This window comes from Vespula pensylvanica, chromosome 12 (genome assembly GCF_014466175.1).
Source record: "Vespula pensylvanica isolate Volc-1 chromosome 12, ASM1446617v1, whole genome shotgun sequence".
Lineage (NCBI taxonomy): Eukaryota > Metazoa > Arthropoda > Insecta > Hymenoptera > Vespidae > Vespula > Vespula pensylvanica.
In genome coordinates, this window is record NC_057696.1 from 3890503 (window position 1) to 3902966 (window position 12464).

The 12464-nt window shown below is 33.1% G+C and overlaps 5 protein-coding genes across 16 annotated transcripts in view; 3 read left to right on the top strand and 2 right to left on the bottom strand.

Annotated features, from left to right (window-relative positions):
- The window catches only part of LOC122633283 (heat shock protein DDB_G0288861), a 42129-nt gene extending 39804 nt beyond the window's left edge, over nt 1-2325 (top strand). For 7 of the 8 annotated variants that reach the window (XM_043821012.1, XM_043821010.1, XM_043821013.1 and 4 more), the window contains 4 exons: nt 63-650; nt 743-1018; nt 1232-1505; nt 1686-2325. In XM_043821012.1, coding sequence (XP_043676947.1) covers nt 63-650; nt 743-1018; nt 1232-1505; nt 1686-2038 — 1491 coding nt within the window. In that variant the 3' untranslated portion in view covers nt 2039-2325. The remainder of the gene's footprint in view (nt 1-62; nt 651-742; nt 1019-1231; nt 1506-1685) is intronic. The other variant, XM_043821009.1, reaches the window with a different exon arrangement.
- Nucleotides 2326-2683: 358 nt separating this feature from the next.
- Nucleotides 2684-4159, bottom strand: LOC122633284 (THO complex subunit 6). The gene is made up of 5 exons (XM_043821018.1): nt 3994-4159; nt 3621-3848; nt 3380-3547; nt 3130-3292; nt 2684-3022 (listed from the first exon to the last, which is right to left on the bottom strand). Exons 1-5 carry the CDS (start codon nt 4098-4100, stop codon nt 2702-2704), a joined length of 987 nt encoding a protein of 328 aa, XP_043676953.1. The 5' UTR covers nt 4101-4159; the 3' UTR covers nt 2684-2701.
- Nucleotides 4160-4305: 146 nt separating this feature from the next.
- On the top strand, nt 4306-5235 carry LOC122633285 (transmembrane protein 138-like). Of its 2 annotated transcripts, none has more exons than XM_043821019.1 (4): nt 4306-4571; nt 4669-4741; nt 4811-4985; nt 5058-5235. In XM_043821019.1, the coding sequence occupies exons 1-4, from the start codon at nt 4438-4440 to the stop codon at nt 5162-5164; spliced, it is 489 nt and encodes a 162-aa protein (XP_043676954.1). In that variant the 5' UTR covers nt 4306-4437; the 3' UTR covers nt 5165-5235. The 2 variants fall into 2 exon arrangements, with proteins under 2 accessions (XP_043676954.1, XP_043676955.1); XM_043821020.1 differs by having other exon boundaries at nt 5087-5235.
- A 234-nt stretch (nt 5236-5469) lies between these two features.
- LOC122633282 (E3 SUMO-protein ligase ZBED1-like) lies at nt 5470-10219 on the bottom strand. The gene is made up of 4 exons (XM_043821008.1): nt 8532-10219; nt 8051-8466; nt 7805-7953; nt 5470-7719 (listed from the first exon to the last, which is right to left on the bottom strand). The coding sequence occupies exons 1-4, from the start codon at nt 9813-9815 to the stop codon at nt 7397-7399; spliced, it is 2172 nt and encodes a 723-aa protein (XP_043676943.1). The 5' UTR covers nt 9816-10219; the 3' UTR covers nt 5470-7396.
- Nucleotides 10220-10949: 730 nt separating this feature from the next.
- The window catches only part of LOC122633364, a 37957-nt gene continuing 36442 nt past the window's right edge, over nt 10950-12464 (top strand). For all 4 annotated transcript variants that reach the window (XM_043821164.1, XM_043821165.1, XM_043821166.1 and 1 more), the window contains exon 1: nt 10950-11337. The gene's annotated coding sequence lies outside the window, so the exon portion shown is untranslated. The remainder of the gene's footprint in view (nt 11338-12464) is intronic.

The window sequence follows — 12464 nt, forward strand, 5'->3', positions numbered from 1 at the left end:
AAAAGGAAAAAAAAACAAGTACAAATTTCCTGTTTTTTCATTAGTGCTACATTTGTCTCCAGGAAAATGGCTGTTCGATGCAGACGGTGGACTTGGTGGCGAATTGTCCACTTCCGGTGGTGACAGGATCCTCAAGGTCGCCATCGCCATCAAGGTCGTCGACTCCCACGACGCCCTTGACACCCGTTGCATCGACGAGGAGCATGGGGCAACGGCCAAGTACACTTTTGCGTCCGAAGATCTCTTTGACTTGGGTCCTCCGTGGTCAGCAACAACAACAGCAACAATCGCAACAATCGCAACAACCGCAACAACCGCAACAACAGCAACCACAGCAACAGCAACAGCAACAGCAACAACAACCTGCTGCTACTGGTAACGGAAATCATTCAGTTTCCAACACGACGGGTTCGTATTTGATACTTTTGATCATTCTTTTCCATCGATTTGTTTTTTTACAACAATTTGCAATTTCTACAGGAACAAACGTTCATCGTGATACACTTTCCCATGACAGCAGAGAGGTATCCTCAAGAAGAAGCATCAAAAGTGATAAAGAAAAGGATGCTGCCAAGGAGAACGTCGTGGGACAAGAGAAACGTGAAAAAAAGATCCTTCATCGAATCGAAAAGATCGACAAAATGGAGAAGGTAACGATGTGATTCATTCTTTTTTTTTTTCTTTTTTTTTTTTTAATAACAATATTTTTGTTGCTAAAAAATATATTCGTTTACTATCCTAGTCCATCAGCAAAGAGACGATAATTAACGACAAAACGATCGAGAGTCTGTTGGAGAAGTATCCAGAAAAAGAATTGTTCGCAAGTGCGAAAGACACGAGGGAAAAGGAAAAAGTAAAGAAAGCAGTTTCCGAACCCTCTCTCGTATCTCGTGAATCAACGTCGACCCCAAACAGTCGTGACAAACACAGACACAGACGTACGAAACGTCCACATAAAACGAGACCACCCAGTAGATTTGGTTATGAGATTGCCGACCTTGATGCATTTTTAACAAAGGTAATATAATGATCGTATACAATTTTTTCACACTTTAGAATTATTTCGATTTATAAAAAAAAAAAAAAAATAAATAAATAAATAAATAAATAAATAAAAAAACAAATCAAAAAATTAATTCGGAAATCTTTTTTTATACAAATCGAAATAATTGTAAAGTGTGAAAAAATGTTATACGATCATTATGTTACATTTCTGAATAAATTTGTTTAGGCATCCATCGAGAGACCAGCTAACATCCCAGTTGTTTTATCATTCCCATCGGTCTTATATCAAACGCAAGGTGGTACACAGGACGAAATGGCTTTACCGCTCGGAACAGTAGTAAATGCGGTCTTTAAAAATCAGACTTGGCTCTACGTGCAAACGCCACATGGCCAAGAAGGATATGTCGGATATGCAGCCTGTTTACCGCTAGGTATATTACCGCAACCTACGCGTGGTCCATGTTGGGAAGACTCAACCGATGTTTTTCCACGTCCATTGGGTATGTCAAAAAGAAAATCATCTGTAATATAGGACAGAGTATTTTCAATGAGAATTTTTTTTATAGCTCGACTTATCGACTCAACTATATATAAATATGTATATCGCGTATGTAAACATGTATATATTTATATATATATATTCTTATATTCTATACGTGTCCGTTTCGATGATCTTTCAGGTAACATGACTGACACAGAAAAATTAAGAGACACCAGATCGGAATGCGGTGCACGAAGTAGAAACGCAAGAGTAAGGAGAGGCTCCCGAGATGCGGTTTCCGCTTGCGGAGAACGCAGTGTCGACAGATTGTATCTGAGAGCAGCTGCAAACGCTAAAACGAAAGGTGCTAGGCATACATTACTCGTCATACGTAACGATTACGAAGGTCGTGGTGCAAACTCTCTGAGTGTTTCTAAAGGTGATGTCGTTGCTCTTCTAAGCGACCACGTCAATGATTGGTTTTGGGTTCGATCCAGAGATGGTAGGGAAGGTTTTATACCGGCTGTGGTTGCTGGTCATGGTTTCTTATAAACAAAAAAAAAAAAAAGAAGAAGAAGAAGATACAGTCATACGTAGTATCCATTGATTTGATGAAAAAACAATGGTACGATTGTACATTTGTTGTATAAAATTTTATATGGTGTGCAAAATGTTATTGTAATAATATATTTATTACTTAAACGAAAAAGATTGTGTGAAAAAGAAATTTCTTATGAGATATGATACGAGGTGATACGTTAACTCCGTCATAAAGAATTCTTTACAAAAATATTAATTATATCACATTCGTACGTGTAAATAAGGATATTAACTTACATCAGGGGCATACTCCAAAGTTAGTTCCAATGGTGGTCCTTAAGCTGGCGTAATTGAAACTTCGCTAATCGATCATTGACATCGAAATCTCAAGATCTACGTTCGATACATCACGATCCGCCAATTTTATTTTTCCACCTGACAAACTTTATAGTTTGAATAAATATTTTTTAATGTAGTTGAAAAAAGCGTAGGAACGTGATATCTGATAACATTTAAGCTTCTCCGTAAAAAATGACACCTACTTAAAATCGTATCTCTATGAATTGTTTATAATTAAAATTAAAAAAAAAAAAAAAATTTATTTTATTACCAAATTCACGGATTATTCTTTGTGGTAGAGTTAAAGAAATCGTTCTATAAATATAAAATCGTATATTAAGCAAATTTTAAAGTCATTTCCCTATAATTAAAGTTTGTACATAAATCAAGATTGTTGGATGACCCTGCTATGCTAAGCACCTTCTGTGGTAATTCTTGATAAATAGTAGAATAAACTGTATTACTCGACGTTGGCACCTTAGCTAATGTTTCTCCTTGATAAGTTAAATGATATACATGAGGTGCAGCACCAGCTGCTATGATACGTTCTTCGTATATATGTGCAACATGAATTCCTTGATCAGTGAGATCAAATACTGTGGCAGGTTCCATCGTACGCATATGCCACAAAGATAAACTAGGCCCGCCACCACACAGCTAAAAATATATATATATATATTTTTTTTTCCCATTAATAACTATTTATTCGCTTATGTGAAATGCTTCATGAAGGCATGTATATAAAATAAAGACTGATCACGTACCAACCAATCTTCTGTGAAATCAACAGCACCTATCCATTTACCAAACTTTGGACGTGCTACTTTATCTACCATATGTGGATTCAAGATATTTGTATTTTCTTTTTTACGCAAGTCCCATAACCTAACTGATCCATCTTCGCTGCTCGACGCAAGTTGATTACCTCTACAATAACACGAGTTTATCACGAATATTCACAAATTATCATAAATATTTACATTCACTAGTCTATATACTTAGATTTAGACTTACGCTAAAGCTAAACAATGTATAAAGTCGGTGTGACTTTGTAAACTTCTAAGGATTTTTCCTTCTTCCAAATTTATAACATAAATATTATTGTCCCCGCAACCGGCATATAGAATATTATTTAATTTAGAATACACCATAAAATTTACATCAGGCTTTTCGTAACTATCTCTAGAAATATTACACAGGTTAAAAATCTTTTTAATTTTCACAAATTGATATCATGCAACATTTATATATGTACTTATTAGCTGGAATTTGAATAACCCACGAAGGTTTATTCTTTGTAGCTTTACTAGAAGTAACTACTTTCCAATCCCATCCTGATATTTCACCAACTGTACCGATAATTAAAAAATTATCCGTTGCAATCATACTTTCAATATGCTGGTCGGGATACACGGTCAAACGATAGTTCGGTCCTTGCAACTCATTTTCTTCGACTTTGTGAGGTGTCAAGACTTTCATTAAACTGTATAAATATAATTTTATAATGAAAATTTTACATCCTTACCTTTTATATCGCAGCTTACTTAAAAATAACATACGATCATCGAATCTGGTTTACTCGTACTTAACCTATACTACAATACTTTTCTTATTATAACTAAACTCACTCGAATATAGAAATATCACCATAAATATTCCCTGCGGCGAGGTAATTCCCATCGGTGGAAAAAGTTTGCGATAAAACAGTATTATAAAATAACTTATGATCGAACATTTTTACGAACGCGTCGTTCACACACGCACTGACTATCCGCCATTTGTAAATGTGACGTCACTATAGATTATCACTACAAAGGTGTATCGACAATACGATATTAACGATACCGGTTCGATATATATCGATAATGTTTCCACATCCCTTCCACATGTACGTTACCATAGTAACATCCGAGTTCCATCAATAAATATGCCGTATTTGATTCGGTGTTAGTCAACATTAGTTAGTGTTGTTAAATGTATCGTTGTTTAGATCTCGCTAATATTTCGTCTAATTAGATTATATTAATCTATAGATTCATTAAATTTTAATATTTAATCGCTAATAAGAAAAAATGAATATCGTAAAAACAAAGAAATATATGGCGTTAATAATGGCGCAATATTTCATTTTCTTTTTCGATATTTCCGTTAATTCTTTTGGAAATTTCACCAGGAAATATGTAGTCAATTTACTATTTCTTTATACGTATGTGAATATTAGAATTTTTATTATAAAAATAATTTTAGAAATTAACAGGATATCTTTAAAAAAATATTTTTTCTTTCTTTTTTTAACTTCATAGCATCCAAGATTTTTGTCTTGTTATTGCAATTACTGTACTTCTCGTTAACATTCTTTCTACATACATTTTTCAGGTAATCAGAAATTTTTGATTACAATCATTTACTGAAATTTGTATGATCTAATAAATGATTCTGTTATAGGCAGGGTTATTTCATTTGTTGTATATTCGATTTGGTATGACATTAATTGTCAGTACTTTATACTTGTTGTTAAGTTTTACTTTGCATACATGGCATATCATGCTATATTGGTCCAATCCATTATGGAATGATTGGACAAAAGGATTCCATGCCACATTTGTTATACATAGAATAGGTTTGTACTTCTAAATAGTTTTAAGATTAGTTAATATATATGTTTATGTTTCTCTTTATCGTTGTAATAAAGTTGCAGTTTTTTATTATTACTTCTATAAGAAAGCAGTTATAAAAGTTGCGGACCAAAAATTGTATGAAGAAGTCGATTGGGCAGAAAAACATTTAACTCTTATATGAATATTTATTTTCTCTTAAGGGAAAATTTTTTCATTTGAAGGAACTTTGTATTTGTATAAAATACATATACGTAGCTAAATCAACATAAATATGTGATTAATAAATATTCAGTATTAAATGTGTTTTATATTAATACAATATTATCGATAGATATAAATATCTAAAGAATGTATTATTGCTTTTATTGCATAAATACATGTATTAGATAAACAATGATGATGAAATATGATCTTCCATTTTGTTTTTCGTCGTTTAAAACAATGAAAAAATGATTTATAATGTTTATAATAGATAATGATTCCGACTATAATTTACTTTTGTTTTATTACTTAAAACAAAGCTCTAAGTTGTACTAAAATATTTTACAATTTTGGTGAGGTAGTCTTTTAGTAACAGGTAGTTGATCATGCTTTTAATGTTAATAATCATGAGGTACTAAGGCTCAAATATTTTTTTATGAATGCATCGAATATGCGTTTGTCAATCATAATCTAAAATTACTATGAGAAATAGAAAGAGATATTGTGCATTTTCAATCAATAATAACAAAAGTAAAAACTATTCGCATGTACTATTCTTCTTATAGACCAAAATCATTTTGGTAGTTTCTTAAAATTTATTCATAACTCTAAGCTGACTAATTTTCTAATTAAATATTAGCACATGATTTAATTATGATAATAACATAATTAACATAATTATATAACATACTTATACTATTAACATAAACTATACTATTAACACAATTATTAACATAAATAACATAATTAATTATATGATAAAACAAGATTATTTACTTGTTACTATTTTGAGTCCACTTTGTACAGTAGTATGTAATTTGATTTATAATCGTGTATTACGTACGATAGAAAATATCAATTTTTTTATATCTATACGTACGTTTTTGTTTTTCCTTACATTCGTTACTTAATATCACGTAGAACATAAAATTTATAATTTTAGTTGATATTTATGTACAACATAAAAACCAATCATTATCAAATATTGCTTTTTTTTTTACATCACATAACTTTTTTAATCAATACAATTTTCGAACAAAATTATTGACTTAATTGATTTGAAGTATCAATATATTCTAACCTATTGCTATTTAAATGTGCTGTGATATAAACGCTTACTTATAAAAAATAAATTATTAAAACGTATTATGAACCATAATGATATAACGCTAATTCATAATAAAATTGTGTATGAGAGCTTTTTATGTAATAATATTGAGGTTTTATATTCTTTTATATGTGATTATTCGTTGCTACAAGTAGCTATATTAAAATATTATTACATTAAATTCCTACCTATTCAAAACAGAATCTGAGATTGTTGTAAATAAAAGTTGAACAATATATGAGAAATTGAAGCAAAAAGTTAATAAGAAAAATGCATAATCATAATGCAGAAAATGGTAATTTTTTAAATGTTATACGCTTTGGCAAGCAAATCATAACATTCTGTATATAAACTATTTATTGAATATCTTGTATATTGTAATAAATTGTGGCATTGAGTTTATATCTTATATCACAAAGTATAGATAATGTATAAAAAAATTGTATTTTTTTTTTCCTTTTTTTCTTTTTTTCTTTTAACATTATATGTACACGTTAACGACTCAATGCAATCGAGTTTTAATTCTATTTTGACCAGTTTGTACAAATTACAGTATTTCATACATGTTAGAAAAATCTTATATTTTATGAGACTTTTTAAATTACAGAAAATCTAGTCTTTTTAATATTACGACAATGTTATTATCGTATTTTGATGAAAATGTACCGTGACTGATGAAATAAGTAATATAGCAATATATATATATAATACATATTAATAAATTTACAATACTATAATACAATTAACTTCAAAATACTTTTTGGTTCTCCTCGTGTAATATTGAAATATTAAAATACACATCAGACTTTGGTCAAATAATAATTATATATCTTCGTAAAAGCTGCAAAAATCGTTTTTGTTACTTTTCTGAATTGTATATTTCAACATTAATCTGATGTTGATACTGTATTGCATTTTTTTTTAAAAAGTGAAAACACGTCTATCACGTATCACATAAGTGCAATTTATATCGCTATATTTATCTAGTTTTAATATTATACGTTTAATCGTTATAATATATCCGATTCTATTTACAAGATAATCTCTCCGAATGGCATCATTTATTGATATTCTCAAAATCATATAAGCAATATATAAGTCTAATCACACTGTATGGTTGCCATGAAGGAAAAGTAATTTATCAACTAAATGAGGTGGTAATGCAGCTCGTCTTGTATCGTATAAAACTTGTACTTCTGCAGGAATACGAGCTGGCGGAGCACAACAAGCGGGGACACAATTATACCTACATGCTAATTTTGCAAGATTTGGACACTTTGCTGATACTTTGGCCCACCACTGCAAAGGGCAATAGTCAAGGGGCGCTGTCGATTCTGATTGATATTGTACTAATTCGAGATCAGCTTTTTCTTCAGCTGGCATTCCATTTTTCGTCGCACACAAGCCACCGAGTAAGAGTTCCATACCTGTAAGCATATACGTGTTATGATTTTTCTTTCTTTCTTTTTTTTCCTTTTTACCATAGTCACACTTTCAGAAAGGAAATTATACCTGATAATCTGCTCTTCTTACTTGTTGGTTCTTCTTCAACTTTGATCGAATCTCCGCTTTCCGCTTGTATTAATTTTGTCAACATTTCTTTTATTGGGGTTGCAACTAAACTTTTGTCTTCTTCCGTGGCATATGGCAACTGCTTGAACCTATCCATTTGTAATGATAGTTAATTATATAATTGGATTATATGGCTATATTTTATACGATATATAAAAATCGACGTACACGTATAATTTCGTTTACCTTGGATCTAACGTAGTTGCAATTTGAAGAAGGAGAGTAACATTGTAATCGGCATACCGTTCACACAGCATATCTGACAAAGATTCTTTAAAAGATCTTGCAGTTTCACTGTCAGAATCTTTTACTTTAAGATGAGACGACACAAGTTGCCAGAGTAATGGCCTTAAAAGCGATATCAAAGGCATTTTTTCTTCGCTGAGTGTCATAATAGTGACCTTGAATGGTTCAAGAACATTAACAAGGTCTTCGACTATTTTCCATTGATCAGGGGATAGATCAATAACTTCCGGTTCATTGCCTTCTATACTTTCCAATATAGATGAAATGATATTGCGTCTTAGCGCAATTTGCTCCATCATATTGTAAGTAGATGTCCAAACGCCAGGATAATCCATCACCATAGTGTTCTCCTCCAGCTTGATACAAAAAATATTTATTATACGTATTCATATATGTTATATTATAGATAAACATGCATTACCTCCATAATTTGTTCTTGCATAGCCAAAGCCGCGGAAGCGGTCGAATGATTTATGATAGCTCCAATAACAGTTCTACATTTTGATAATATACTAGCTACTTCTGGATTTTCAAAACAGGCTTGTGCACAGACTTGTAACGTATGAAGGAGACATGGAATCAACGTCAAACCCTTAGCCGATAATGCTGCTAATAACTCTGATCTGGATGTCGCCACAACCACTGCTGTTATTCTTTCAACTTTGAGATACCAGTCAAGTAACAAAGTATCGATCGTATTACTCCACTGATGTTTATCCCAGTCTAAAGGTGCATGTATACTACTTAAAACTTTACATTCTAACGAAGTTTCACCGGCATTTTGATAATACACCGATACGGTCACGAAACTTTCATTAGAATTTGATTTCCATTCCTCAATCGTCAAACCAACATCATTGCTCATGCACGCTAACGTAGCTGCCACAGACTCACGAAAAGTATCATAAATTTTTGGTATTATTTCTTCCTCTAGTTTATTTTTACTAGGAATTTCACAAGGTGATCTTAAAGTAGCCACAAGCCTTTGAAATCCGTGACCTTCTACCACTTCCGGTAATTGTAGATCCATTATAATGAATTCAGCGATAGCATCTGATACCGTTTTACCGTCTATACTAGATTGATGCACTGTATTATCTTCTGGCATGAGAAATGCTACATTTTGACTGTTATTACCTATATTTGTACCACCTTTGATCATCACTCTCAATGGTTGACCAATAGCAATATCATCTTCCATATTAGACAAACTGATATTAGGATCTGTTACAAATTGAATGTCTCCGTCAATTTGGACTGTACCGTCAGCATTAGTGGTATATATATGTTGAGCCGAAGTTAATTCGGCTTTTATTTTTCTCTTTTGTGCTCTACGATCCTTTGCCTCTTGCGAAAGAACCTGTCTACGGGGTGGTGTATTCGCTTCCAATTCCAACAGCTCTTGGGCATGTTTATTTTGCAGATGCATTCGTAAATTACTGGTGTTACGATTATACGCAATTTGTGTCTTACATAATATACAAACAATTTTCACCTTAGTAAGAATATCACCGTCGTCAGTGGCAGGAAATCCAAAAAATTTCCAATATATACTTCTCATTGACATTGGTACAACTAACTTTTTATAAGTATACGTATGTTTCTCTTCCATCATTTTGGCGAGAACCATATGCATTTCACTCTTGGTTTCGTCCGTTGCAGTAGATTTGCTACTGTTTGAGACCGTTAACGATTTACTTTCCATGATTATATTCTGAAATGCATAACTACCGGCATGTATCGTCTTTGATACACCATAGAATGTATTTGATATATTCTCGATATATATTATCTATTATCCACGAATTCTCATATCCGTATCAAAATGGTGGACTTTAGTTGCATAATTTAAAATGTTACGGTTAAACGATACAATTTCCCGTTAAGAAAATTTATTTGTACGTTATAACGATATCCGCGCGATAACAAATTTGCCGCGGATACTCCCGATATCACGGAACGCGAGGTTCGGTGAATTATTTTATAGATATCGAAGTTCAATTTCTCGCTTCGAAAAGAACGATGCACAATCGGTTATCGACCACAGCGTGTAACGATGCTATCGACTTTGCATCCGTTGTTCCGTAGAATATCGTTACATACGAATCTCGGCAAATCGATCACCGCAGAAATTTAATCGACTAATCGCAGCTCCATCTATGACGCGCATATATCTTCAATACGATTGGATAATATATTTGTCCATAAAAACGGTAACGATTAAAATCTAACAAATACGTCATTCGGATGAATCATCCAACTTTCTTCGACTAAATTCTATCGTATCATAACCAATATTACAAATAGAAATTCCTGACATTGACATTAAAAATTTATTCCAGAATGAATTTTGTCCAACGTAAGTGACGATTTTACGCCAAAACATTGAGAACATTCTTGCCAATCGTCGAACGTGAAAAATCGTGCAGGATCGACTCGATTGACAAATTTTGGTCGAAATACTTGAAACGATAAAGAGAGAGAGAGAGAGAGAGAGAGAGAGAGAAAGAGAGAGAGATTAATATCGTCGATCTAATCTATTTTCGTTCGATAATTTTTTTTCACGAGAGAGATGTGAACGGACAAAAAAAAATAATTTTGTAAAAAATATAGAAAAACAAAAAATCTATCGAGGACTACCGAGAGAATGATAGAAAGAAAAAAAAAAACAACAACAAAAAACAAAAAAAACGATCAGAATAGGACGAAAAGAAGAAAGGAAAGGATTATAAATTGGCGGTAACTCGAAACCGCCATGAGGTTGGAGCGATATAATCGATATGTAGTTGCGCTAACGCGCCACCAGAGGGTAGGTCGGTAATACATTCGGGGTCTCGTCGGAAGGCGCGTCAGTCCAGAGTCAACCGTAGACGGCTGTTCTTACGACGGATGTGACAAGGCCGTTTTTTCTCTCTGTCTCCTCTCCTTAACGTTCTCTTCTCTCTTTCTCAACGTTTTCCTTTTCCTTTTTTTTTTCTTTCACCTTTTTCCCCGTACCTTACGTCGCGTCAGTACGAGATCGTTCGTCGTTCGTATCAATCGTGATAACGTTCTTCGTCAAACGTATCATCCGTTGAGATATTTCGGCGGCAAACGAGAATAAGGACGAAAAACGCCGCGCATTCGTGACGATGATCGTGAAAAGTGTGACAGTGCGCGAGCTCGGTTAATATCAAGCACGCATTAAGAGAAAATCACGGATTTCAAGAGAACCTTTCGTCGTACACGTAAGTATATTTATATTTATATCTTTACGAATATTTTTGTTTTGTTTTGTAATTCAACTTTGACTGAGAGGAAAGTCATCGACCATCTTCGTTTAGTACTTACATATTCTCTCTTCTGTCTCTCTGTCTGTCTCTTACTCTCTCATTTTCTCTCTCTCTCTCTCTCTCTCTCTCTCTCTCTTTCTCTCTTTCTCTCTCTGTCTTCTTCGTCTTGCATACACGTTTTTTCATGGTCCGACAATAGAGAGACCGGACGAATACGTGGAAATGATCGTTCGTGTGATCTTGAAATGAGAAAAAGTATACAGAGGGAATACGTAAAAGATACATAGAGGTTATGACGAGGAGAGGTCGAAACAGAGTCTGCACCTGCCATCATGGGACAGTTGTGTTTTAACTTGTTTTATTGCTTGCTCTTTCTTTTGCTTGCTACTCTCTCTTTCTCTTTTTCTTTCTCTTATACATATCATACATATACATATATATATATACATATATATATATATACACATAAATATATACACATACATAAATATATACGTACATCATATATATATATATATATATATATATATATGATATATGTATATATATGTATTGCATACACGCACTCTCTCTCTCTCTTTCTCTCTCTCTTCTCTTCTCTTCTCTTCTCTTCTGTTTCTCTCTCTCTTTCTCTCTCCCCACTACATTTAGCTCTTTCGATGGCCGTTGTACGCTCGATCAGGTTTTCCTTCGTCTCGCCTCGTTACCTTCCATACCGTACTAACGATTTTGGAGTTTGCAAGGGAACGAGTTACCAACTCGAAAATCTCCCTGCACGACATGACGCTCCTTCAGGGAGAAAGAGAGAGAGAGAGAGAGAGGATCAGACAGACAGAAAGAGAAAGAAACAAACAGATCGAGAAAAAGAGACAGAGACAGAGAGATTAAGGACATAATAAAATCTTTTTTTTTTTTGTTTTGCTTTTAGATCGAAACCTTCGCATTTCTTTTTCATAAATTACTCTCGATTACAAAAAAAAAGGGGGAAAAGAAATAATAATATCTATTTTTTATTAAGACAAGGAAAAAAAAGAAGAATCTGTGTGGGTTCTCTCTCTCTCTCTCTCTCTCTCTCTCTCTCT

What these genes read in the sequence shown, in the direction of transcription:
- LOC122633284 (XM_043821018.1), bottom strand. Translation starts at nt 4,100, where the DNA reads ATGTTCGATCATAAGTTATTTTATAATACTGTTTTATCGCAAACTTTT. An exon ending in ATTCAAATTCCAGCTAATAA is followed by an intron (nt 3,548 to 3,620) that starts GTACATATATAA and finishes TAATATTTCTAG; the next exon opens with AGATAGTTACGAAAAGCCTG. An exon ending in ATTTCACAGAAGATTGGTTG is followed by an intron (nt 3,023 to 3,129) that starts GTACGTGATCAG and finishes ATATATTTTTAG; the next exon opens with CTGTGTGGTGGCGGGCCTAG.
- LOC122633285 (XM_043821019.1), top strand. Translation starts at nt 4,438, where the DNA reads ATGAATATCGTAAAAACAAAGAAATATATGGCGTTAATAATGGCGCAA. An exon ending in AATTTACTATTTCTTTATAC is followed by an intron (nt 4,572 to 4,668) that starts GTATGTGAATAT and finishes TTAACTTCATAG; the next exon opens with CATCCAAGATTTTTGTCTTG. An exon ending in TTTCTACATACATTTTTCAG is followed by an intron (nt 4,742 to 4,810) that starts GTAATCAGAAAT and finishes ATTCTGTTATAG; the next exon opens with GCAGGGTTATTTCATTTGTT.
- LOC122633282 (XM_043821008.1), bottom strand. Translation starts at nt 9,815, where the DNA reads ATGGAAAGTAAATCGTTAACGGTCTCAAACAGTAGCAAATCTACTGCA. An exon ending in TGCAAGAACAAATTATGGAG is followed by an intron (nt 8,467 to 8,531) that starts GTAATGCATGTT and finishes TTTTGTATCAAG; the next exon opens with CTGGAGGAGAACACTATGGT. An exon ending in GCAACTACGTTAGATCCAAG is followed by an intron (nt 7,954 to 8,050) that starts GTAAACGAAATT and finishes ACAAATGGATAG; the next exon opens with GTTCAAGCAGTTGCCATATG.